We start from the raw sequence: 26,491 nt of genomic DNA, 5'->3' as shown, positions 1-26,491 counted from the left end.
ATCACTTCCAGCTCCAGTAACATGGTCACCAGAACAAAAACAAAGGGGTAATCTCCTCAGTGGGGACACAGACAGCAAAAAAACCTGACAAGGGATCGTTTTTTGTGATGAAAAAAAACGACGTTTTAAAAAACGTCATTTAAAATGATTGTGTGTGGGCAAAACGTCGTTTTATGTCTTAAAAAAAACGACAAAAAAAAAATTCGAACATGCTTGAATTTTTTGTGTCGTTTTTCAAAACGTCGGTTTTTGTTTCACAGAAATTGACCGTGTGTAGCAAAAAACGACGTTTAAAACGACGTTTTTAAAACCGCGCATGCCCAGAAGCTAGTTATGAAGCGAGCTTCAATGGAAAAAAGTGGTGAAACGTAACCTCGCTTTGCTAGAGCATTGTGAAAAAACGATGGTGTGTAGGCAACGTCGTTTTTGTAAATGATGTTTCAAAAACGTCGTTTTATTTCATGATTTAAAACGTCGGTTTTTTTATCACAAAAAACGACCGTCTGTACGCGGCATTAGGGCTTGGAATTTAACACCCATGAATGAATGAAAACTTATATAGCGCAACACATGCGAACTTAATCGCCTCTGGGGCTCCATGCAGAGAAAGCCAGAAGGATAGTAACTCAGCCTTTAGAATGGAAGATCCTGACAATCTGGCAAAGCCCAGAAAGTCTCTGCCAGCGGTCTTACCAGGTTGGCATATCACATCCACCCGAATCAGTCTGGAGCACTGAGGAACACTAGAGATAAGCTGGAGTGAGGGAAAATGGCAGATAGTTTTTTTTTTAAGCTATTTTGTTATGTTATAATTGAGCACGATAAGTTTTCCTCTCTGCCCTATGTTTATCATCTTGATGTGGTATGTGGAGGAAGACCACAGGAGGTGGTGAGACCTGAAGAAGACCATATGAGAGGTGGGCAGTCTCACGTGGCACATGGTGGAGTGGTGTATCTCATTTTGTGGAGCTGTTAGACTACTTTTTGTAGAAATGGGCACTAAGGGGTGTTTATTATCTCTGATTTTATGAACTTTCAGTGACTTATTTTTCACTTTTGTTATGCGTACGTTTTCAGTTTTGTTTTTTTCACGTTTTGTGATACAATTTGGTGTTACAATGTTTAAGGTACAGCAAAAACTGTATTTTTTTTTACCTACCATAAAATCTCTTTCTCTGAGTTAATTGACAGACACAGCTCCTCCTTCTTTATCCATTACCAAACAGGGTTTTATAGCCCCACCTACAGTGCAGGACACAAGGCAAAAAAATCCTTCCCACCTCCTATGGGCAGTCCTCTCTGAGCCTAAAACCCCCTCTCTACTATAGGCCTCCAGTCATAAGCAGTGTCAAATGAGAATTTCTATAGGGGGGTAGGTGCTGTATCCGTTAATGAACTCAGAGAAAAAGATTTTACGGTAACAAAAAAAATACAGTTTTCCCTTACATTCATTGACAGACACAGCTCCATCTTTATCCATTACCAAACAGGGATGTCTCTCAGCAGTGACCCAATGAGGTGTGGGCAAACCAACCAATGGAGAAGAAACCCAGGACACCATACAAACACTCCAAATCACCCCCAGGGGGTGCCTGAGGGTCCAAAAAAGCAGCCTGCAACACTTTGCGGTCAAAACTAGCATCAGAAGATGCCGACACCTCAACTCAATAGAACTTAGTAAACGCATGCACAGATGATCAGGTCGCCGCTTTGCAGACTTGAGAAACAGATGCCTGATGTCGGAACGCCCTGGAGGAGCTAACCACCCTGGTGGAGAGCGTTGTAACAGGGAAGAGAGGTTCCTGCCCCTTAATGGGATAGGTTTGCACAATCATCTGCTAAATCCAATTTGAAATAGTAGAAGAAGAAGCCACCAAGCATTACTTCGGACCATCCATGAGCACAGAGAATTGGCCTTCCGAAAACTCACCATCAGGCGAGGTACATGTGAATTGCGCAAACCATGCCTAGGGTTAGATGGCCGAAGGCACACAGAAGAAAGAATGTCCTCATTCAAATTAAAATCTGACACCACCTTTGGTAGAAAGGAAGGGGGAGGTCGAAGCACCACCTTGTATTTGAGTAAAACCAGATAAGGTGGCTTACAGGACAAAGACGCCAATTCCGAAATCCGCCGAACAGAGGCAAAAACTACTAAGAAGTCCCCCTTCCATTGCCTCCTTGTTGCAAAGGCTAGGTATAGGTTGATGTGGTTGCCATTTGTTTGTACAGCTGGTGAATTGGTGCAGAGACACTCTGTATACCTTCAGCTGCCAGTGTGCTTTTGCTCAATGTCCAGTGCATCCCTATACCTTTAAGGTAGGGTGGGCTCCCTCTAGGCATACTTTTATCTATTATTATATATGTGCTCTAGCTTGGGAGATTCTCAAAATTATAGAGTTAGGACTGTAGTACATTGGGGTGCCATGACAGCAGCTTACACATATTTGCAAATGTGTACAACCAACGCCCCTTGTTTTTAACATGAACTGTTATACAGGGTAAATTTGTTTTGTTGCAAGCTAGCTTCTAAATGAGCTGGGATTTATTTTTATTTTTTACATGTGTCGCCCTTTCATATGCTCCTTACTGCAGAGCAGAGCAGAGGTGTATTTAGGTTTTGTGCTGCCCTAGGCCTGACTAAACTCATGCGCCCCCTAATTTAAATATGACCCACCCTTCCTGTTTAAGACACGCCCTATCACCTATAAACCACACCCCTTCCACTTTAGGCTCCACCTTTTCCTGTTAGAGCTCCACCTCTTCCTCTCTGTACATTAGCACATTCACGCACCATTCACTCCATACTTACATCAATCAATCCAGTTGGCTCCTGTCTAAATTGTTGCCCTTACCATGTTTATGTATGAATGCGAGTTAGGGACTTTAGATTGTAAGCTCCTTGAGGGCAGGGACTGATGTGACCTCTGTACCCTCCCCACACCTCTGTACCCTCCTCAGACCTCTGTACCCTCCCCGCACCTCTGTACCCTCCTCATACCTCTGTACCCTCCCTGCACCTCTGTACCCCCCCCCCCCCATCTCTGTAACTTCCTCCCCCACACCTCTGTTCCCCTCTGTACATATTGTAAATTACAATATAAACCTGACAGCAGAAAACGTTTTTTTTTTTTTATTCAGGTTGGTTACTGGGTGCACTGAGTGTGCTGCCTGTTTTTCCCCTACCTGTGCAAACACCATGGTGGGATCCTGCAGACACTTCAGGGCCAGCCGGGCACTTTGCGGGGGGGCGGCACGGGCACCAAAGCCACCCCCACCCCTCCGTCTCTGGTATGACATGCACCCGGTCTGGCCAATCACCGGCCGTTTAATGCGGGCGTCACTGCGTCAGTCGCTCCCTCCCGCTGGCCAAGTACCAGGCTACAGGCCGCCGCGCCGGGGGCTAAATTTATGAGGGAGCTGGAAGGTGGCCGCGGGAGCCGATTAAATAAAAGGACGGATCGGGGGTCTATTTTTTCTTGCGGGGGGCCCGGCCGTGCCGCCCCCCGCAAAGTGCCGCCCTAGGCCTAGGCCAAGATACATCCCTGCTGCAGAGACCAGTTATATACTGGGGTGCCTAGGTTTCTTACGATGAGGAATATGGATGTTCTTGCCACCAGTAACATCCTTAATTATATTATCAAGAGCTGCTGTGAGACTTTTTCCCTCAAAGCCAACATGGGTTAAGCTTTTCTTGCATATAGGTTCTGCAGTCCACCACTTTATCCAAAGCACCCTAACCATTTGTTTTGATGGGAGACACAATATAAAGAAGAGATGCTTCTAGCAAACTGTCAAAACTGAAGCTTTATTGGCATCTGCTACATGAATTTAATAAGCAAGGGATCAACCACAACCATGGTTAGATCTCCTTTAGGCCGGGTACTCACGACCAAACATGTATGGTGAAAGCGGTCCGTCGGACCGTTTTCACCATACATGTCTGCCAGAGGGCTTCTGTACGATGGTTGTACACACCATCGTACAGAAGTCCGCGCGTAAACAATACGCGGGGCGTGTCCGCGGTGTCGCCGCGTCGATGACGCGGTGTCGCCGCGACAATGACGCGGCGACGTGGGCGGCCCGCCTTTAAAATGCTTCCACGCATGCGTCGAAGTCATTCGACGCATGCGAGGGACGGCGGGCGCCTGGACATGTACGGTAGGTCTGTACTGACGACCGTACATGTCCGAGCGGGCAGAATTCCAGCGGACTGTTTTAAAACAAGTCCAGGAATATTTGTCTGCTGGGAAAAGGCCCGGCGGGCAAATGTTTGCTGGAATTCGGCCCGCTCGCGCCCACACACGACCAAACATGTCTGCTGAAACTGGCCTGCGGGCCAGTTTCAGCAGACATGTTTGCTCGTGAGTATGGGGCCTTAAAGGCGTTGTAAAGGTAGAAGTTTTTTTTTTATCTTAATGCATTAAGATAAAAACCTTTAGTGTGTAGCTTCCTCACCAGCACCCCCCTAATTACTTACCTGAGCCCCATCTCTCTCCAGCAATGTCAATGAATGTCTAAGCCAGCCGGGACACTCCTGACTGGCTAAGACACAGCAGCGGCGCCATTGGCTCCCCCAGCTGTCAATCAAAGTCAGTCAGCCAGCCAATCAGGGGAGAGAGGGTGCATGGCTCCATGTCTGAATGAACACACTGAGCTGTGACTTGGCTCAGGTGCCCCCATAGGAAGCTGCTGACTGTGGGGGAACTCAATAGGAGGGATGGGCCAGGAGGAGCAAAAAGGGACCCAAGTAGAGAAGGATTTGGGCTGCTCTAATCCAACTGCACAGAAGGTAAGTAGAACATGTTTTTTTTTTTAACAAGACTTTACAATCACTTGAAGGGATCACATTGTTTGACAATGTAAAGTACAGCCAGACCTGCCAGAGAGAACAGGGCTCTCCAAACTTTTTAAACAAAGGGCCAGTTTACTGTTCCTCAGAGTTTAGGGGGGCGGGACTAGGGCCAGTGGGAGTAGATGATGTCCTGGCATCCACTAGGAGTAAACAATGCCGTGTCTTTGGTGTTAATTGGAGGACTAGTGCCCCATTGTTGGTGTCATTGGAGGAATAGTGCTCCATCGTTGGCATCAATAGAAGGAATTGTGCCCCATCATTGGTGTCAGTTGGAGGAATTGTGCCCTTTCATTAGTGTCCGTGGGAGTAATAGTGTCCCTTTGTTGGTTTCAGTGGGAGGAATAGTGCTCCATTATTGGTGTTAATGCAAGGAATTGTGCCCCATGGTCTGTATCAATATAAGGAATTGTGCTCTATCGTTGGTGTCAGTGGGAGGATTTGTGCCATTTTGATGGTGTCAGTGGAATAGTGCCCCAAGGCTCAAATAAAGGCATACAAAGTTTGGAGACTGCTACTCGAATAAGCTTCCAACTGCATATTCGTTGGGTCTTGAAGACCGTAGCATCCTCAACTAGTACAGTAAGCATTTTAAGACATGGAACAGCTGGATCCACAGTGGGAACAGACCCCTTTGCACAGGAACTTTACCAAAAGGATATAAGGTTACTAAGTGCTTATGGAGAGCACCATACTAGGATGTTTCCAAACTCAATTGAGGGATAGTTGGAAAAGCGGATGTAAAGGCTGGAGATAGCACTGGTAAACGCAACAAGCTGATCCTCTTGTTTCAGAATGGTGCACACTGCATCAATAATTCCAGCAGCGATGTATAGAAGAGTCTTGATTGAAGAATAAAAGAAAAGAAATAAAACAAAGAAGAATAAAACTTCTATTTTGGGAATAATGATGCATGCTGGGAGAGAGATCACAGTGAGCAAGAGCATGACACTCCACTGAGAGGATAATGTCAGCACTCCGTCCCACAGCATTTCAACGCAAAACTGGTGGGAATGGAAAGTAAAGACACCCAGAGACTCCATGTAAATGAGGTGACACCTGATGCTCAGCTAGACCGCCTCACTCACTGTATCTTCAGAGACCCAGTGTTCTGCCGATGAGTGTCCCCCCCCGGTGGATAATGTCCCCCCTGTACTGCGCAGGCGCAGTGCTCTAGCACACGAAGCTGCCGAAAATGAAGAACTAGGAATCAGCTGTAGCTTGCGCTTGCGCAATGAACAGGACATTGTGACAGACGTTACTGCACATTCTCAATGTTCGCTCCACTCTCCAAGGGGTAGATGTGTATGACTATTATATCGTGAAAGGGGTGGATGGCTACAGCAAGGGGCGGGTGTAGAAACTACACATCTTTGCGGGGCATGTTTAAATAAATGAAGGGCGAAGAGGTGGTATTTTAAATTGATGGACATAGATGATAAGGGCTTCCCTTGCTGTAGCCATCCACCCCTTACACGATATAATACTAATACACATCCACCCCTTGCAGAGTGGAGCGAGCATCAGGAGCGTGCAGCGCTCATTGCGCATGCACTGTGTACAGATGAGTTACATCTGTTAGGTTTGTCCCGATACCACTTTTTTAAGACCAAGTACAAGTACCAATACTTTTTTTTAAGTACTCGCCGATACCGAATACCGATACTTTTTTTTATGTCATGTGACAATTTGAATAATGGCCACTGACGGATGGATAGCACTGACAGGGGGCCACTGACAGATGGATGGCACTGACGGGGGCCACTGACGAATGGATGGCACTGACGGGGGCCGCTGACGGATGGATGGCACTGACGGGGGCCGCTGACCTGCAGCTTGTGTCTTCCATCAGCCTGGAGGAGGTGAAGAGAGGGTGTCCGGAGGAGGGGGAAGAGAATACACACTAATATATATATATATATATATATATATATATATATATATATATATATATATATATATATATAAATAAATGTGAGGTAGTGCTGAGCTGGTAAATAAAGCTAAAATATATAAAGTGCACTGTGCGATATTTTTTTTTTTTTCCTGTGCCAAAAATTTAGGGGAAGAGAGCACCGACTCAGCACATCGGTCTGGAGGCTAGGCTAAGGCGGGACCAGCCCCGCCATGATCACGGATTGGCCAGCACTGCCGTGATCACGGATAGGCCAGCAACACTGTAATAGTCCCGCCCTGCCGCCGTATACGACCATTCACCAGCCAGGGACACAGGGAGTAAACAGGGGACGGATCCAGCAGTGACACACACTGCCTGGCGTCCCCCTGAATGTTGCACCCGCTGCGACGGCGCTACCCCACTGGCTCCGCCTCCTCACCGTCCGCCGACTTCCGGGTATCGGCTCAGGCATCGGGAGTATTTGTGCGAGTACAAGTACTCGCACAAATGCTCGGTATCGGTCCCGATACTAGTATCGGTATCGGGACAACCCTAACATCTGTGTTCATCTTCGGGTATTTTCGGAGGTCCGTTGTGCTCTGTACTGTGTAAGTTCGGCGCCTGCACAGTACAGAGCGGACATTATCCGCTGAGGGACAATTCTCGGCAGGACACCGGCAAGCACTGATGAAATGCCTGTAAGTGACACACTAAAAAAAGAGACCAAGGGTGACCATACCAAATAGCTACATTTGAAGAGACAAAGCTCCAGTAGCAATGTATAGAAGAGTCTTAATTGAAGACTAAAATCTAAGAAAATGCTAGAAAAATAACTGGTTAGTCTTTAACACAGTAGCGCTGAAGAAAAGGCACCCATGCTCCTAAAGCCTCGTACACACGGTCGGACTTCAAACAAACTTTTCCGTGGATTTTTGTCCGAAGGGAGTTGGCCAGGCACACCCATAGCATACACACGCTCTGACTTTTCTGCAAACTTTCCCAAAATCCCGCGTTTTTTCTGCTCTTTATCGCCACGTTTGGTCAACTTCTGCTATTGGTGGTTGATTTTAACATTGGTTCTGGGCATGCGTATTTTCACTTCGGATAAAAGTCCAATGGATTGCTGTACACACGGTCGCACTAGGCACCATCGGACTTTTGTTGCCAAAAAGTTTGTCCCGTTTGCAGAACGAACTTTTGTCTGATGAAAAGCGAAAAAGTTTGTCTGATGGAGCGTACACACGGTCAGATTTTTTGGAAAACTTGCTAATTTTGAAGTTTGTTGGCAAAAAGTCAGACCGTGTGTATGGGCCCACTAACACACAGCTCCTTTCTCTATTTGCAACATAGAGAGCATCCTGACTCCAGGGTAGTCCAAGGGAGGGGGTGAGCACGACACTCTACACCAGGAAGAAAGCCTTGCATTACCGTGTGGAGTTACAGACAGAAGAACAGGAAGTGAGGATTTCTCAGAAGAAATAAGGACATTTAAAAGCAAAATCGAAGGATAAGGTAAGTGAAGAAAGCAATTTAGGAAGAAAAAAAAAATTGGTTCCATGTCCTCATTGTTCATTTTTGCTTTGATGTTGCTGTAATTCCTCTCTGTTCTGGACACTTCCTGGTTGTCTGTTTCCTGATCACCACAGTACTGGGAGATTTCTCACTGTGATCACTAATTAAGGAGGTGTGATTACTGTGCGTCTATAACCCCTCAGCACCAATCCAGTTTCGTTTTGCAAAACCTTCACTGCCCTCTATTGGCTCTTTGTCTCTGTACATCAGAGAACCAGGAAACAACAGCAAAAACGAAACTAAACTGTAGTACATTATATTATTGGTTTTTATCTATTTTTAAAAGGAATCAGTTAACTATTATGTCTCTATACCCTGTAAACAGTCATTTCAGCCAAAAAATTTTTTTCCTTTAAAGACACATTAGGTCTTAGGCCCCTTTCAGACTGGGGCGGGAGCTGCGGTGGTGGTATAACGCCGCTAAAAGTAGCGGCGCTATACCGCCGGGATTGCCGTGGAAATCAGCCGCTAGCGGTGCGGTATTAACCCCCGCTAGCGGCCAATAAAGGGTTAATACCGCCCGCAATGCGCCTATATAGAGGCGCATTGCGGGCGGTATTGCCGTGGTTTCCCATTGTTTTCAATGGGAAGGAGCGGTATACATGCCGCTCCTCTCACCGCTCCAAAGATGCTGCTGACAGGAGATTTTTTTGTCTCCCGCCAGCGCATCGCCTCAGTGTGAAAGCCCTTCGGCTTTCACATTGAGGTAGCTGGGCAGGAGTTTTTCAGGCGGGATAGCAGCGCTATTTTTAGCGCTGTACCGCCTGAAAAACTCCTCAATGTGAAAGGGGCCTTATAGACCCCTGATTCAAGGAAAGTAACCTTCCATAGAGTTGGTAGGAAGTTAAGTTGGAATAAATGTATAAGCTTTCTTCTGTACACGTTTGCTACCCTGTTTAATTGGCTTCTTCATATCTTTTTTTTTTTAAAGATTTTTTGTTTTTATTTGGGTAATTGACAATGCTTCCTTGAAGACCGCTGTACAGGCTCAGTCAGCCTATGTCAACCTTTCCAACACAGAGAACCATTGAAATAATAATCCAGTCTCAAGGAACCCCTGCTAAAAATTGCTATATCTACAACTCATTTTACATTAGGGTGATGGTCAGTGGGAAGAATGGTCCTTACACTTGTGGTCTCAGAGAAGAATTACCCCCTTACAGATCGCTAAAAAGAAAAATGGTGTCAATGGAAACTTATCTGAGGAGGCAGAAATTGCAAATTGCTCAAGGAACCCTGGGCTAAGTCAACATATTCTCTAGTGATACATTCTGAAGAAGTTCATATCAACATGCTTGTTTGAAGTCCGTGCTAAAAAAACAAAGCCACCCTATAAAATTAGTAATGCCCACTGATCCGAGCAAAAAAAAATCAGTGAGTAAATTGAACTTTCAAATGTCAACACACGTCATTGTGCATATTCATGTGATACAATGTGTTTTCATTTCATTTCCATGGAAAAACGCATTAAGATGTGTTTCCAGCCTTAGTGAACTAAGGCCCTAGGTGGCCCCCTACTGTTTTATATCCTGTGACATATTTTTTATTGTATTTACTCTTTCTGCCCCTACCCTACCTATACTCACCTTCCTCTCATTTCCCATTGCCCTGTAAAAGCCCCTGTGAAACACCCAATGCTTCTAGATATGGACCTCCCCCAAGATGCAGTGCTCAGACCTTTGCAGTCAACTGGTGAGTGATGTGTATTCTTGTCTGACCCGGCTGGGTTTGGTCAGGAGGAGGCTCTCTTTTTGGGTGGCGCCTTTTTGCTGCAGCATTCCATTACAAACAAATACCATCCAAGTGGTGAGTATACTTTACAGGAATCCCTATACCGGACTGATCCAAAGTCTGGTTTTGGCTTCCTATATTATCTTATGTTATTTGTTTTTGATACATATACTCTTTATACTTTAGTTCCAAAGCTCCCGATGAAGCGGATAAGCTCCGCGAAACTAGTTGAGCCAATCGTGGAACTCTCTACATGCTAAGGATTGAACAAGTGTGGACCAAGTGCGAACTGAAGTTCCCCAGTGATTAACGACAACACAAATCACCCCTCATGGTCCATTCACCTGGTTCTATATATCCCATAACATATTTTGTATTTATTGATATGTCAACATATTGTTTTGTGATTTTCTATTATTATAAAAAAAATTGTATTTTTACATAAAAGTGCCTACAAAGTCCATTTTCCTTTTCTCTTCAAATTCCTTTGCAGTCAATTGCCAGATCCAAAGATTCTGAGATAAGGGAGGGGTTGATGTCATCAACCCTATGTAAGCTCGACCACTGTCCAGCCTGAAGCTTACACAGGGTTTGACACAAGGTCCAGAGAGGCAGGGGAGTAAAAGAACTACAGAGTCTCACAATATGATTTCCAGGGAATCCTAATTAACACAGCTACTTTCCAATGTATTGTCTTTGAAATAAAATCAAACAGAGACATGGCTTTAGTGAGAGTTTTAATGGTACAAAATGATTAACAGCTACAATTTAGGCATTTCCCGGTAACTGGGTTTTAGGGCTACTTTAGAGTATGCGCCATCACATGTGGTTCATATACAGAGCACTTGTTGTCTCAGAGGAGGTGGCAACTTTAGGGCCTAACACAATACTCCCAAGAATGCAGTCGTATCAGCTTATGTAGAACCACAGCCAGCACTATTATTTAACTGATCAGATACATTCTCATATTGTTTTAGCCCACAAAATGGCACCATCACAAGGTTTAGGGAACAGGTGCTGTTTTACATAACTAAATATAATTACATTTGCCACTGTAAAACATTGAATTATAAGAGAGTGCCGTCAACATCAAAATCTTCTGCTCCCACATCAGTTGGCTGCTGAGGAAAGTAAACCCAGGCTTATGCACATCCTTGTGGCAGCCATTTTGGGCCACATGTTGGAAGTGTCTGAGAGAAGAAGTGAGTTGTTGCCTGCATGCAACCAATCAGCTTTTCATCGTTTGGGGGGCAGGTTAGTATGTTAAAGACAAGCTGACTGGTTGCTGTAGACAACCTGGATAATATTTGAGAAACTTGAAACATGAGGCCCCTTTATTTCTTGCATGTAAACACGTGTACGTTTTCCTGCAAATATAGAACACATAAGCACTTATAAATATAACACTGGATCATGAACCTACATGAGGAGGAACATCTGGATTTGTACCCCAGAGTGAATTACAGTGAAAGGGTTACAATTATTGCGACTCAATGTAATAGTCACTATAGAATGAAGCTCAATCCTAAATCCTCTGGGGATCTTGAGTTCCTTCACTGCTTGCTATTAGATCTACTAAATTAGTGCCTCTTACCAAGACTGAGCTCCATTTGTTCACAGACAGTCGGCAACCCCCAGAATTTGGCCACAAAGCAGGAGATGGGTCTGTTGTAAACGGATCCCACACCATGGTCATCATCCGGAGTGGGCTGCTGGTAAACCAAGGGAGCCTAATCCTGTTAAAGAATTACCCGTTAACAGGTCTGATGTGTTTTGGATTACCATTAAGAGATATAAAGGACATCAGAGTCCCCAGAGGGTTTAAAACGGTTTTATAGACCTACAAAATGTTGGTACGATCTGATATCATTACTGCAGGGTGTAAAGCCAAAATCCACAGATGCAAGTAAAATCGGATGGTGAGCGGTGTTGTATATGGGCTGGAATGTGTTGAATGCTCCTCTACTACATAACAGCCTATTGTATATAAAGGTATTTAACAATGTATAAAAGACTTACCAACAACTTACAAATGGGTATATTCTGATAATTCTTCCAGCTCAATATCAAAGACTGAAATGACTTTCTCTTTTGTTTTAGCATTTATATAATGATAGTAAAAGTTCTATGTATTACAATTTAAAGAAGTTGTTCGTATGAACCCTACATGAGACTTTAGTTAGGTGTTTTGCCACCATATTGCTTGCATGTAACATTGGTTCTGCCGCTGCTCAAATGGTCTTACCTACAATACATAGAAGTTGACAAAATGTGCTCACAGGTACACTCTGCACACAGTAGAACAAAGGCAGTACAGTGTGACAAACCCCTCACCGCTGCTACAAGCAGGAAAGATCCTGAAGAACCCTTTCTTATTCAGCGTGGGAAACTATTTTTAAACAACACCACCAAAAATTTAAATTTTCTGTTTGTGGATAATTTAAAAGATAATAAATCTAGAACGTACTTCTTAACCAACATCTTTAGTTGAGCACAATTTTTCTTACAGTCTGAGCACATGCCAAGAATAAAAAAATAAAAATAAAGTAGAATCAATCAGATCTAGTCTTTAAAAACATGTTGTTTCTTTCATTTACTTGCTTCCAGTGAAACGGTTTCTTGGTTTTGGTGTAAGCAATCCCTAAATAATTATTACAATGGTACAGAACTCAATGGGGGAGATTTACTAAAACTGGTGCACCCAGAATCTGTGCATAGTAAACAATCAGATGCCAGGTTTTATTGTCAAGCTGAAACGAGAAGCCGATTGGTTACTATGCACAGCTGCACCAGAATCTGTGCGCTCCAGTTTTAGTAACTCCCCCCCATTTCCTCCTTATGGTTTAGCAATTAGCGATCTCAGCTGTCTGGTTGCCATTTCAACAACCTAAACACTAAACTTACAAATAATTATTTTATTAAGGCCTGCTTCACACTGGTGCAAAATACGCTCCGACTTTGGGAGCACATGTCGCATAACGTGTACAAATCAATGGTTCCCTATGAGAGCCGTCTTAACGGGTCCAACACAAGCCGGTCTGACTTTGAAAAAGATTCCAGCACTACTTTGGTCCAACTTCAGCCCATTCAATATCATTGAAGTTGGATCAAAGTCGGATTTTTGTCCTAACCATCCAACTTGTGATTTTAGACTTATAGGTAGATTCAGAAAGAGTTAGGCTGGCTTATCAGTAGATAAGCCGACCTAACTCAGAATCTACGCCGACTTATGTTTAAGTGTATTCTCAATCAGAGATACACTTAAACATATCTAAGATACGACGGCTTGCGCCGTCCTATCTTAGGGTGCAATATTTCGGATGGCCGCTAGGTGGCGCTTCCATTGCGGTCGGCATAGAATGCAAATCAGTAGATACGCCGATTCACGAACGTACGCCCGGCCGCCGCAGTACATTTACGCCGTTTACGTTAGAGATAGGCCGCCTAAAGTTAGAGCTTAGCCCTAGATGGAATAGTAATGTTAAGTATGGCCGCCGTTCCCGCGTCGAAATTCAAATTTTTTACGTCGTTTGCGTAAGTCGTCCGTGAATCGGGATTTACGTTGTTTACGTCCACGTCTAAATAAATAGGCCTGTGCGGCGTACTTAGCCGCAATGCGCACTGGGAAATGTAGGCGCCCGGCGCATGCGCAGTTGACAAAAAAAATGTCAAAAACGTAAGGTCAAGCCCCATTAACATAAAACACGCCCCCTTACACACATTTGAATTAGGCGCCCTTACGCCTGCCTGCTTTAGGCTACACCGCCGTAACTTAGCAGGCAAGTACATTGTGAATCATGTACTTGCCTAGCTAACTTGTGATTACAACAGTTAACTGCACATTAACTGGACACTCTTGTCAAAAAGGTATCGTATACCTGGTTCAAGGGACATCTTAGGGAAAAAAAAGTTTATAGCCTTAGGCATTGACCTTGGGCTTCTCCTTTAGACATGGGAGGATTACAAAACTGAGAAGCCCAGATTCTGCTGTAGCTTACAGTTCTTGGCTCATTAAGCCAGACATTTTAAAAATACAGCATTTCAAACATACATAGAAGCATCTTAATATGTGGCCGCATTGCGATACCCAATTTCCCCAAAAGGCTGAATCTACATATGGGCTCTTGTAAATGACCAAATGCAGCATACTTTTAGGTGTATTGCAACTTCAACTTTTCTGAGAACCTTACAAGTTCTTTGTGAGTTGTTCCAAGCTGCAAGCTCATAGTAAGGGGAGAAAAGCCATTCTTTTATAAATAAATGCCCATGTACTCAAGTCTTAGGTTAAATTCACACCATATGTGGTGGGACTGCGTTGGGTAGCTATTCCAGAGCAGTATGACCGCATGACGAGGCAAAATGCCTGCTCTCTCTCTCTGCCCAGTTCACATAACTGCGTTGCAGTGGTGTGCAGTGAAAATACGTACTGCATGCAGTACTTTTTTTAGCGCAACAAAAAGTGTGACGCAAACCACTGCCCTGAACCATGCGGCCAGCAAAAAAAAAAGAAAAGAAACAGTGGGCTGTGTCAAGATCAGCACATCATCACTGCGCTGATATCGGCCAGACCGCACATCAGCCGGTATGAACATACACTTATTACTGTAATTAAAGTCCAAGAGCGGTGTAAGGAATGGACCCTCTTTGATATTACACACATTTTCCATAAAGGGAGGGATGTCCAAATGCCCCCTTTAAAAGCAACAGATTTTTGCAAATGTATTTCGACACAGATTTGTAATAAGTAAGGGCACTTACACATTTGGGGGCTTAATTATTTACAGCACATATCAAAGCACCTCAAACAGCAAAAAAAATAGTTTGGATTTGGCCAGTCTACACTTGCCCAAAGCCCAAAAGCATGTTGTGAATATCCCGCCTTCTCATACATGCTCAGGTGGGCAGGAGCGAGAACATGGTGTAGAAATCCAAGGTTTTGGGGCATTAAAGGATGGCCAATTCTAAACCAACTTTTTTTTACTATTTGGATATGCTTAAGCAGCATGAACTTAAAGCGGAAGTAAACCTATCTATTTGATAGTTTAAAAAAACAGTTAACATTCCCGGCATGCCGGAAATGCTAGATGTCACATTTGCTTGTGCTCTCAACCAAACTGTCAAACCATCCAATGGCTGGTTTCATAACTGATCACATGTGCATCATTGTGACAGTTGCAGATTAAACAGAGGCCAAGATGGCAGCTTCCTTGGCTGAAAACAATAGGAGGGTTTACTTCCACTTTAAACTCATTAAGCCCACAAAAGTAGATTATAAGTGCTCTTGTTCTTTTTTATTATTCTAACTCTCTATCCAAACATTAATGTTTAGTTTTGAAAGTTATAAAAGGGCCTAATTTATTAGGCAGATCATATAAGACAGGGGTCTCCAAACTGTGGCCCAAGGGCCAGATGTGGCCCTTTGCCAGCCTTTATGCGGCCCTTGGGGCACTATTCCTCCAACTAATATGAGGTACTATTCCTTCCACTGACACCAATGAGGGGGCACCATTTCTTCTACTGATATCAATGACGGGATACTATTCCTCCTACTGCAAGGGGCCCTACTCCTCCTCCTACTAACCACCAACCCTGAGGCCACATTTATTCTGACTGGTGCTGGGCCCGGGACATTTTCTGCCCCTGCTGGGCACAATCCGGCCCTCCTAAAGTTTGCGGGATAATAAAGTGGCCCTTTGTTTGAAAAGTTTGGAGACCCCTGATATAAAAGACATAAGCACGCCAAGCACCTTCACAATGAAGCCTTCTGTAAGCTATTTGACCAGCCCATTCTTACCAGCACCCATGCCGCTTTCAGTATTTAATCTTCTTCAAGCTTTCATAAAATGAGCCCAGGCCAGATATGCAGTTCTCCAAACATATGTTGAGGTCTTCAGCTTCTCTTCGAACCTCCAATTTTTCGTTTATGACATGAACATAGGGATCTCGCTTGCAAGCATGCATTATATGCATACTTGATATTCATTCCCATAGAGGAAAAAAAATAGACATCTGTGTCATAAGCAGTAGATACGACCCTCAAAAAATGGATATCCTAGTTTTGAAGGCTCTTCAGGATCTTCTAGCATTACAAATTCACATTTTACATTAAGACACAAACAACCTAAAAAAAAAAAAACACATACAGACATAAAAAGAGGAAATTGGGCAGATTTCCAGCTTGGAGACAGGCAGAGGAGTGATGATAGTGTAGATTGTGTTAAGGTAATATTCTGCCCTTGAGCTTATAATGCAAAGGACCAGTCAGTGAGGGATTGTGCAGTGTTTTGTTCAGGCCCACAGCCTGAATTAACGACGTTCTTCTTAAAGAGCAATAAGAATCCTCTATTTAACGAGGTGCTGTTATTGATGTTACAGGGAGACGATCCCAGCGGATTCCAATATCAAGGATATGCTACATGTGATTATAATCTGCACATACTACAATGGTGGTATACATCATTATATACACAGAGGGCAGTGCATGAGTACTGTACTAAACCCAAAGAGGTAATGAATTCTATCAGGCATGAGATGCTCACGATCAGTACAGATCACTAGAATGTAATACCTGGATTACGTAAAGATGCATTTTATATATGGTGCTAAATCTTTCAAACAAGCTACTATTGTTGTAAAACCTTCTCTGTACCAAATCCCAAATATTTTTGTGGCAATACTGAGATGGAATCTGAAAAAGATATACTTGCTACCAAAAATGTGTTTTTAAAAAGTCTCCATGATACTGTCCCTATAATGGTTTACCAGTGGCCTACTTTTTGCACCATGTGGAGGTGGGACTGGATGACTGCTCAACCTTCTGCAGGCTGAAGGATTTTATGGATTTTCTCACTTAGAAAGTTAGTGGGTTGTTATTTGTAGATCCAGAGCTCCTGTCTGCACAGCTACTGTATGTGGCAAAGGCCAATGTTTTTACTCTCCAACAAAGGGATGTGTAAATTTATAGGTTGGGTGGCTTCACCTAATGTTGGGGAAAGCACTTCGATCCTTATCCACGCAACTACTACCAGCTCCGTTCAGTGACCAGCTTCATCTAATGACAAGGAAAAGACAGCAAACGTAATCCGCACAAAGTTACTTCAAGCACTGGTGTTGTCATCCAGACAGCAAGGAAAAACTCTGGTGGCTTCATTCAGTCATAGACATCAAGCAACGCCGGCGGCCTGCAACCTTAGAGCACTGCTGGCCTCACCAAGACACCGGAAATTGGTGAATTACTCCAAACTATGGCAGGGAGGGCACAGATAGCCTTATCCATCCAATGACAATGAGTGCTTCTGATCATCACCTAAACAGTAAGAGCGAAAGCTCTGTAGGATTTAGATGACAACAGCAAGAGAACTGCTAGCTTCATTCGAACACACAAGCTGCAGAATCCCTGTTGTATTCATCCAGGTAAGGACAGAGAAATCTTTGCTGGACTGAACCAGACCATTTTTCTTTTTTATCCCAAGGGAAAGCTGTGTTTCTGGCTCTGCAGAGAAGTATCGGGAAACAAGTTATTCTCTGTTGGGTAAATCAGGATCTTCACATTATGGACTGGGGCTCTGAACCTACAAGATGGGAAAAAAAAAAGTTTCCCCCGGTTTGAAAGATGGGTGAAGGGTAGAGGGGTGCTTTGAGTCATGCTTAACATGGTGCAAAGTTCGAATGCACAAATGTGACAGGAACACATCTTCACAGGGTCACGGGTTCAATTCCACATCATGCTCCATCAATAGGAACTGGCAGATGGAAGGGTCAGCCTCTTTCCAATGTATATACTAAAAATATATACAAAAAATGTAATTAGTTACACAAAAATAAGAACTTAAACACATCAACATTTAATACTAATCACTTGTTTCATAACTGGTGTGCTTTTGCCGTACTAAAAAGACCCTTTGCAGAGTGATAAAATCACCTGAAAAAATAGTCCCCTTTAAATTTCAACTGTTTACATCTCTTTGCTACATGTTTTTTAAATGCTCTGCATTTTTAGTGCGTGTTTCACAGTCAAAGGAAAAGCACCAAAAATGCACCACACTTTAAAGTGGAGTTTCCTTCCCAAAATATTTTTTTCATTATTGTGCTCATTAGACCTAAAAAAAAATAAATAAATAAATATCTCATCTGGAAATGCCTGTTGCTATGCGGTCCCACGAAATCTGTCTTTGGAATCACCTAGGATTCTAACATCATCTCCATCTAATGCTCCTGGGAAATGTGTGTCATCATTTCCCAGGATGCAGTGTGCTACTTATCACTCCCCATCCAAGACTTCCAGGAAGTAAGTGCTTGTGGGCTTCACAATGCCCATAAGCAAAATGACAACGGTGTGGACATAGTTTTAGAAACAATCTTTTTTGAATAACTATGCGGAGCGGCGGCGGATTGTAAAATAGTAAGTGACCGGATTTATATTATAAAAACGCAGGATGAAAGGACATGCATTTAAAAAATGCTAATTGTGGTTGGAACCCCGCTTTAAGCTAGCTAGCCATTAAACTTTTCTACACACTCAAACACATACCTAGCTATATGAGAATTGACTGATACTATGGGCTACATATCGTTATTCCTTGCAGGTTAGAAAGGACATACATTTAAAAAATGCTAATTGTGGTTGGAACCCCGCTTTAAGGTGCATTTTTTGAGCCACTTTTCAGTTTTTTTCCCAGGTGACCAGGGATGAAAATGTATGCAAAAATCATATGTGTGGTTTTAAATTTTAAGACAACGCTTTAAAACACTCCAGTTAGGGCAAGTTCACACTGGTGCGTTGTTGAAGCAAGAATTTATTCAATCTCTAAATCTCAAATCACAAGAGACTTGGAAGACCTATTAAAACTAAAACAACTTTATTTCATTATGATAGTCTAAAAAAAAAAAAAATATCTTAAGGCCCCTTTCACACTGGGGCATTTTTCGAGCGTTTTTCAGGCGCTTTGCGTTAAAAAAAAGCCTGTAAAGCACCTGAAAGAAGCCTCATCTGCAATCCCAATGTGAAAACCCTGAGTGCTTTCAGAGTCTTTCACACTGCCAGCGCCCAAAAAACGCTGGTAAAGCGCCAAGACCCCTTTCACACTGGGCGTTTTTCAGGCGCTTTGGCGTAAAAAAAAAAAAAAAAAGCTCCCTCAATGGGAAGGGGGCTTTAGGAGCGGTGTATTCAACGCTCCTAAAGCGCTGCAAATAAGCCGCTTGCATGACTTTTTTTTGACAACCTGCCAGCGCAGAGCCTCAGTGTGAAAGCACTCGGGCTTTCACATTAGGATTGCAGATGCAGCTTCTTTCAGGCGCTTCTTTTAACTCTAAAGCGCCTGAAAAACACCCCAGTGTGAAAGGGGTCTAAAAGTCAGTCTGATAAAGTATTTAAAGTGTAAACCATAGTTATATAGTTAATCTGGTTAAAAGAGACACAAATCCATCCATCAACCAACATTAAAAAAAAAAAAACACCATATATACAATCCTATCCACAGTTGATCCAGACAAAGGCAGAAAAAAACCCAATAAAGCATTAAGGGGCTGCTTATAATGCATTAAGATAAAAAGCCTTCTGCCTTTAGACCCACTTTAAAGTCATTTTCCACAAGGTTGCCCTATTAAACAGTGCATTGAGGTTGGCTTGAAAGTTGGGGAAATCCTGTAGGGACGTTATTCCACTGCATAGCTTCTGCGTGTCATCTGCAAAGACTGAAAGGGTCCCAACACTGAACCTTGAGGTACACCAGTGATAACCTTAGACCAGTCAGAGCAAGAATTATTAACCACTACTCTCTGAGTTTGGTCTTTTAGACAGTTTTCTATCCAATTATAAAATCTGATTTTTCCAAGCCTGTAGACCTTACCTTACACATTATTAGCTTTGTGTGGGGAACGTGTCAAATGCTTTGGAAAAATCCAAGTATACCACGTCCACAGCCACCCCTCTGTCCGGGGATTTACTTACCTCTTCATGAAAAGAAACAAGATTTGTCTGACAACTTCTGTCTTTCATGAATCCATGCTGTCTGTTGCTTAATGTTTATTTCTAGGAATAACCCATCTATGTGGTCTTTTACTAAACTCTCCAGTATCTTCCCAACTGTAAAAGTTAAACTAACAGATCTATTGTTACTTGGTTTGTTCTCTCAAACACGGTTATCTGCCCTGCCAAGTTTCCCTTCTGAACTGCCATGTTATGGATATGAGGGGAGGAGGGAGGTGTTATGTAGTCTTTTACACACTTCCTGTCCAAGGGTTACAATGTTGCTCCATAGATTCAAGACCATTAGCAGTGTCCATCATACTAGGACAACAATTATGTTACTGGCAGGATCATTGAGTGAAAGGGGGAAAAAAACAAAAAACTACCCACTTAAATGAAGCTGCAATAAATTAGATTGTTGTTCTTGGTTTTAAATAAATTTTAAGAAAGAAATTGATTTACCAATGAACTCCATGACTGCCCGTGATCACACGACAGTCAATGATCACATTACTCTCAGTAGCTCTAAGTGAGGGTTTCAATATAGAAGCAAATTATACTACAGCCTCCTGCTATAGTGGCTTTAACGTCTACAAATATTACTACTAAAACAAAATGAACGGAAGGGTAAGCTAGTACATAAGACATACCGGGCCAGATTCACGTAGACTAGCGGCGGCGTAACATATCGCATCGCAAGTGCCTGATTCACAAAGCACTTGCAATGAAAACCTGCGCTGGCAGCCTCCGGCGTAAGCCCACGTAATTTAAAGGGGCGTGTGCCATTTAAATTAGGCGCGCTCCCGCACCGGACCTACTGCGCATGCTCCGTTTCGAAATTCCCGCCGTGCTTTGCGCGAACTGACGTAATTTTTTCGAACGGCGACGTGCGTAGCGTACTTCCGTATTCCCGGACGTCTTACGCAAACGACGTGAATTTTTACATTTCGACGCGGGAACGACGGCCATACTTTAAACAGCACATACGTGTGCTGAGTAAAGTTAGGGCACCCAAAACGACGACTAACTTTGCGACGGGAAACTAGACTAGCAGCGAACGCGAAAAACCGTTGTGGATCGCCGTAACTCCTAATTTGCATTCCCGACGCTGGTTTACGACGCGAACTCCACCCAGCGGCGGCCGCGGTACTGCATCCTAAGATCCGACAGTGTAAAACAATTACACCTGTAGGATCTTAGGGCTATCTATGAATCAGTCGCATAGATACTCTGAGAGATACGACGGAGTATCTGAGATACTCCATCGTATCTCCTTTGTGAATCTGGCTCACCATCTTTAATCTTAAATTTGAAATGATATAATAAACTGTTTATCATTGCTTACAGTTTCTGATCACTTATTTTCTCATCACTCAACAGGGATGAACATAGGGTAGAAATTATATATGTATGAATCGGTGGAAAGTTTAAACCGCTAGCCAACATTAACTTCACTGAAAACAGCACACCGGCCCAGCACAATGATAGGTCTTCCGCTGTGTCCACCTTAGATTGCGTCGCTGTGCGGCCCCTAGTGTGCACAGGGGGTGCAAGAATGGAAGAACCGCATATGACATCCTCGTAAAATGGTGCTCCCGTCCAGCCATATTATTATAGGCCGAGCAGGAGGTGGTTAAATAACATTTACACTGCAGCATGAATGGTAACCTAAACACAATATGGATCAGTGTTTCTTATACAAATATAGTGATAATCTTAACACTATTTATTCATTTATTATTGGCATGCTATGGACAGTATTGGCAGACTTTTGTTCAGCTCAGTACTGCTTCTCTATCCATCTAATGCTGTGTATACACGATCGGAAATTCCGACAAGAAAAGTACGATGTGAGCTTTTGGATGGAAATTCCGACCGTGTGTATGCTCCATCGGACTTTTGCTGTTGTAATTTCCACCAACCAAAGATTGAAAGCAGGTTCTCAAATTTTCAGACGGAAAAAAAATTCCTATCTGAAATTCTGATCGTCTGTATGCAATTCTAACGTGCATAAAAAACATGCATGTTTGGAATTAATTAGACGCATGCTCGGAATCATTAAACTTAATTTTTCTCAGCTCGTTGTACGTGACCGCTTTCTTGACGGTCGGAATTTCTGACAGCATTTGTGGGACTGTGTGTATGCAACACAAGTTTGAGCCAACATTCTGTCAAAAAAAAAAAAATTCCAATCGTGTGTACACGGCATAAAACTATGATAAAATACAAAAGCAGCTTGAAGTAAGTCACAAGGAAATAAAACTGCAGGTCAAATGCACACGCAATGAACGATCTCAGAAATGCTTCACACTGACGTCAAAATCAAGCTGCATTTGCCCATCGATGTAAGCCTCAAGCTCTATGACACAGATATTTAGAACACAATTCAGTCTTTTGGACTTACCCCAGACCCAGAGCCAGAATATGAGAGATGAATAAAGAAGGGATAAACACTTTCAGGAACTCTGCAGAGAAAATGCCCCCTTTCTTCATGGCGCCAGTCTTTCTCATGCTCAAAGACACTGAGCGCTTGGGGTGGCGGAAATTAAATTCCCTGATAGAGAAATAGGAAAAAACACATCACTACAAGAACCTCAGGCATAACTATAGTGGCATTATTAAAGGGTTAAAAGGCAGAATATTATGTGAAGATTGACGGCCGGGGGATCATTTATCCTGACTGGGCGTCATTTGATGTCCAGTAAGATGAACATGTTCACGCACGCACCTGAGGGCGGTGATCGGTAGTGCCATGTGTCGCAGGCTCTTTACCATGTGATCAGCTGTGTTCAATCACAGATGGTCACATCGGAACCGGAAAGGATTGTCCTCTATTCGCGCTGACAGGGTGCGGATAGAGGAGAGCCGATCAGCGGCTCTCCTGACAGGGGTGTCTGTGCTGATAATCAGTGCATCGATTATCAGTGCAGACCCATCAAGGATGCCCACCAGGGATGCCAACCAGTGCCATCTTACAGTGTCCATCATTGCCGTCTAAGAGCACTGCATATTAGTGCCTCATCATCCGTGCCACCTTATCAGTGCCCGTCAGTGAAGGAGCAACATATTCAGTCTTTTTTTATTTGTTTAGCATGTGGCGATCTCCCATTGTGAGCCCTGCTATAGCCGCGTCACAGGTCTTAGAAATCCTCTCGACATTTATGCGTTTTCTTCCCCGCTGGCAGGACAGGCTATGCGGGCTCTGATTGGTCGGCGCCAACCAATTAAAATGCTCCGAAGCGTCTGGGGGGGACGTTTTGGAGATTCAGACGCAGGGATTTCCAGGCCCCCGGACGCCTGACGCGGCTTTACCGGGGCTCAGAATGGGAGAATGCCATGATCCAGGTCGGGGGGGTCCTGTGTAAGTTTACCTTACAGATTTTTCTGTAAAAGGTGAACTTACCCTTTAACGGCTTCCACTTGCCTGTCAGCGTTAATGTAAACTGAACATGCATGTACAGAACCGCTCTGTGCCATGATGATTTGACTCCCATGCACAAGAGCGATGCAATCGCGGCCTAGCCAGTCAAGTGGTCGAAGAGTCTATACCTGGGAGAAAGACTGGGAGAAGATGGAAGCACCTCTGATAGCCGAGAGTAAGAAGGCAAGTCTACCATAATGTGCCAATATGCCAAGCATACTAGTACATAATGGAATAAGGCCTATTAGCACTGTACTATAGCATATACCTGTGCGAGGGCAGGGTTTGCCCACACATGGATGCACAGGTGTTCCCTGCATCCCCCTGAAGGCAATCCTATTCATGTCAACTGGAATGCTGCGGCTTCACAGACACAGGCAGGTCCTCAATTTGACAGACATCTGGGCAGTGCATGTTTGGGGCAGTGCACCCACACTGCTATCAAATTGGGAGCAGAGCCTGTGCAGCCACTGCATTCCAATTGACATGAATGGGACTACCTACATGGGGATGCACAGAACACCTGCAGCATCTACTTGTGGGCAAACATGGCTCGTGTGAAGGAGACCTTTATCTCCTGGAAGACATTTTTTAAAGTAAAGGCCCAACTCTGCTTTAAGACCGCTCTATCAGCAGCTCACAAATTCTAGAGCACATCTTCATTTTAACCTTCACAGAAATGTTAGTTTTAGCTAAAACTGGATCACACATTAATTTAACCATATATAGGCATATAACACGCACAGGCGTATCACACGCACCTTCATTTTAAGGGGGAAGTTTCAGGGAAAAAAAACGTAACATTTTAAATAAAGAACTTTGAAGCAAAATAAGGGTCTGTGCCCAGCAATGCCCATCTGCAGACTCAAAATTCCCCATCAATGCAGTTTGATCAATGCCCACCTGCAACTTCAAAATTGCCCATTAATGCAGCTTGATCAATGCCGACCCGCAGCCTCAAAATTGCCTATTAATGCAGCTTGATCAATGCCCATCTGTAGCCTCACAATGGCCCATCAATGCAACTTCAATGCCCATATGCAGCCTCCCCATTGCCATGAATGCAACTTAATCAATGCCCATCTCAGGGAGGTGGGCGAGATGAGCGCTGTCAGATTACATACAGCGAGAATCCCCTTTTTACTCGGAGGCCTGTTTAATACAAAGCCCAGCCTCCTGGACCGGCTTCTATGATAGACAGAACACTGGTCCAATCCTGGCCCAGGAGACAGGACTTCCTATTACAGAGGCCATTAAGTAAACAGAAGATTCTCGCTGTATGTAATCTGAAGGCGCTCGTCTCGCAGTATCGGCATATAACACGCACACACTATTTGCAACCGATTTGCAGGGTGAAAAAGTGAGTGTTTAATGTCAATAAATACAATATTTTTTAATCTGGAACTTCACTCTCTCAATCAACATTGTTAATCGGTTAATCCTTATGCTTTGAGCATTAGCAAATAGATAGGAATGTAGATAATATTTGCTGGTTTTATTTATTTTTTCATATTTCTTCAGTTACTTCCTGCTTTCCATGCCTAGGAAAATGATGTCACACATCCCAGGAGTCTGAGAACTGTCATCAAACAAAAGAATAAGATGACATCACAAATCTGTAAAAAAAAATAAAAACACAACTTACTTGGGAGGAATATTTTCAGGTCTACTTGACCAGTCAGATACCCAGTCTGCACTTTTCTTTAGAGCTTCCTCTTCTTTTTCTACATCTTCATCTTCTTCCTCCGACTAAAAAAAAATAAAAATAAATGTAGGACATTAATAAGTCAGAGAGAAAAACAGAATCCTAGAGATCAGTTCAGAAGTCCAAACAAGGACATTTAGTATAATATGTCATTTTAGATACAATGAGGGAAATTTTCAAACCTGGACTAGACAGAATCTAGAGGAGCTCTAAAATGGCAACCAATCTATAGCAAAAAGATTGAAGCCGATTGGTTGCCATACACAGCTGCTCCAGATTAGGTGCTGGTTCCCAATTGAAAACAAAGGGAGGAATGGGATGTTGACGGTGCTTAATAAAGTAAATTCTAAAATAATTAAATTTTATAGTAATTTATTAAAAAAAATATAAAAAAAATTTGATTTCATATAGCACACTGGTTCCCTAATCTGATACATTTTGTTAGTGTGTACCAGCCTTAAGGCCCCTTTTCACATGAGTGGACTGTTCAGGTCCGCCTGTCAGTTTTTTAGGCGGACCTGAACGGGCGCTCCATGCACAGCACCTCTATGGAACCATGGATGTCAGCAGTGACATGCCCAATGACATCTGACCCGCTCCGATACGCCAAAGTGTGACGGAGGAAAACCCTACTTTTCCATCCGTCTGGTGAATCAGATGACAACGGACTCTATGGTCCTTCATCATCTGATCCCCCATAGGGGAGAGCGGCGCTCCGATAGGTGCAGAGACCGACCTGTCATCTGCCTGCTCAGCGGGGATCAACGGAGCGATCCCCGCTGAGCAAAGCGGAGCCTGCACATGGACAGCCCCGTGTGAAAGGGCCCTTAGTCAGGTTGGGTCGACAATGCTTACAAAAAATAATTAGTCAGCTTATCGGGAGCACTAATCCATAATGCCCTGAAAGACTGTGGTCACCCAGGAAGTTTGGGTGGAAATGATGGGTTAGGTTAGCACAGCGTTTCTTAGCAGGATTATGCCATGTGCCTCTATACTGCACTAGAAGTTTCCAGACACCTCAGCTTACGTCAACTACTCCCTGTAGCATTTACCTCGTTATTACTTACACCAGTGTAAATGATTTTTGCTTTTAAATAAATTAGAAGAACATCTATGCTGCTTACTTGCTAAGGCTACTTGCATATTTCAGATTGTTGGAGTAGCCAGGAACCTGCTATGAGTGCCACAGGGAGTACATGTACCACTGGATGACAACCACCGATGGAAGAACGCTCTTAAATCAACCCAGGAAGACTTGTGCCATTTTTCAAAGTACAAGGCAATAAACAGATATAAAAGTTAACCTGAGGCCAACACTCATTTCACAGACCCAGTGTAAGGAATAT

The 26,491-nt window shown here is 43.5% G+C and overlaps 1 protein-coding gene and 1 long non-coding RNA gene across 3 annotated transcripts in view; both read right to left on the bottom strand.

Annotated features, from left to right (window-relative positions):
- Window positions 1-15,029: 15,029 nt before the first annotated feature.
- On the bottom strand, window positions 15,030-15,503 carry LOC120933112. Its single transcript, XR_005748067.1, has 2 exons — window positions 15,293-15,503; window positions 15,030-15,060 (listed from the first exon to the last, which is right to left on the bottom strand). It is a non-coding gene; the product is annotated as an uncharacterized LOC120933112 (long non-coding RNA).
- A 672-nt stretch (window positions 15,504-16,175) lies between these two features.
- The window catches only part of BNIP3L (BCL2 interacting protein 3 like), a 66,340-nt gene continuing 56,024 nt past the window's right edge, over window positions 16,176-26,491 (bottom strand). For both annotated transcript variants that reach the window (XM_040346114.1, XM_040346115.1), the window contains exons 4-6: window positions 25,086-25,189; window positions 22,424-22,573; window positions 16,176-17,833 (exon numbers count right to left, since the gene is read on the bottom strand). In XM_040346114.1, the coding sequence (XP_040202048.1) occupies window positions 17,785-17,833; window positions 22,424-22,573; window positions 25,086-25,189 (303 nt within the window). In that variant the 3' untranslated portion in view covers window positions 16,176-17,784. The remainder of the gene's footprint in view (window positions 17,834-22,423; window positions 22,574-25,085; window positions 25,190-26,491) is intronic.

Source organism: Rana temporaria, chromosome 3 (genome assembly GCF_905171775.1).
Source record: "Rana temporaria chromosome 3, aRanTem1.1, whole genome shotgun sequence".
In the NCBI taxonomy this organism is placed as follows: Eukaryota; Metazoa; Chordata; class Amphibia; order Anura; family Ranidae; genus Rana; species Rana temporaria.
The sequence above is the reverse complement of the archived record's forward strand: the minus strand, read 5'-3'. Positions and strand labels throughout refer to the sequence as shown.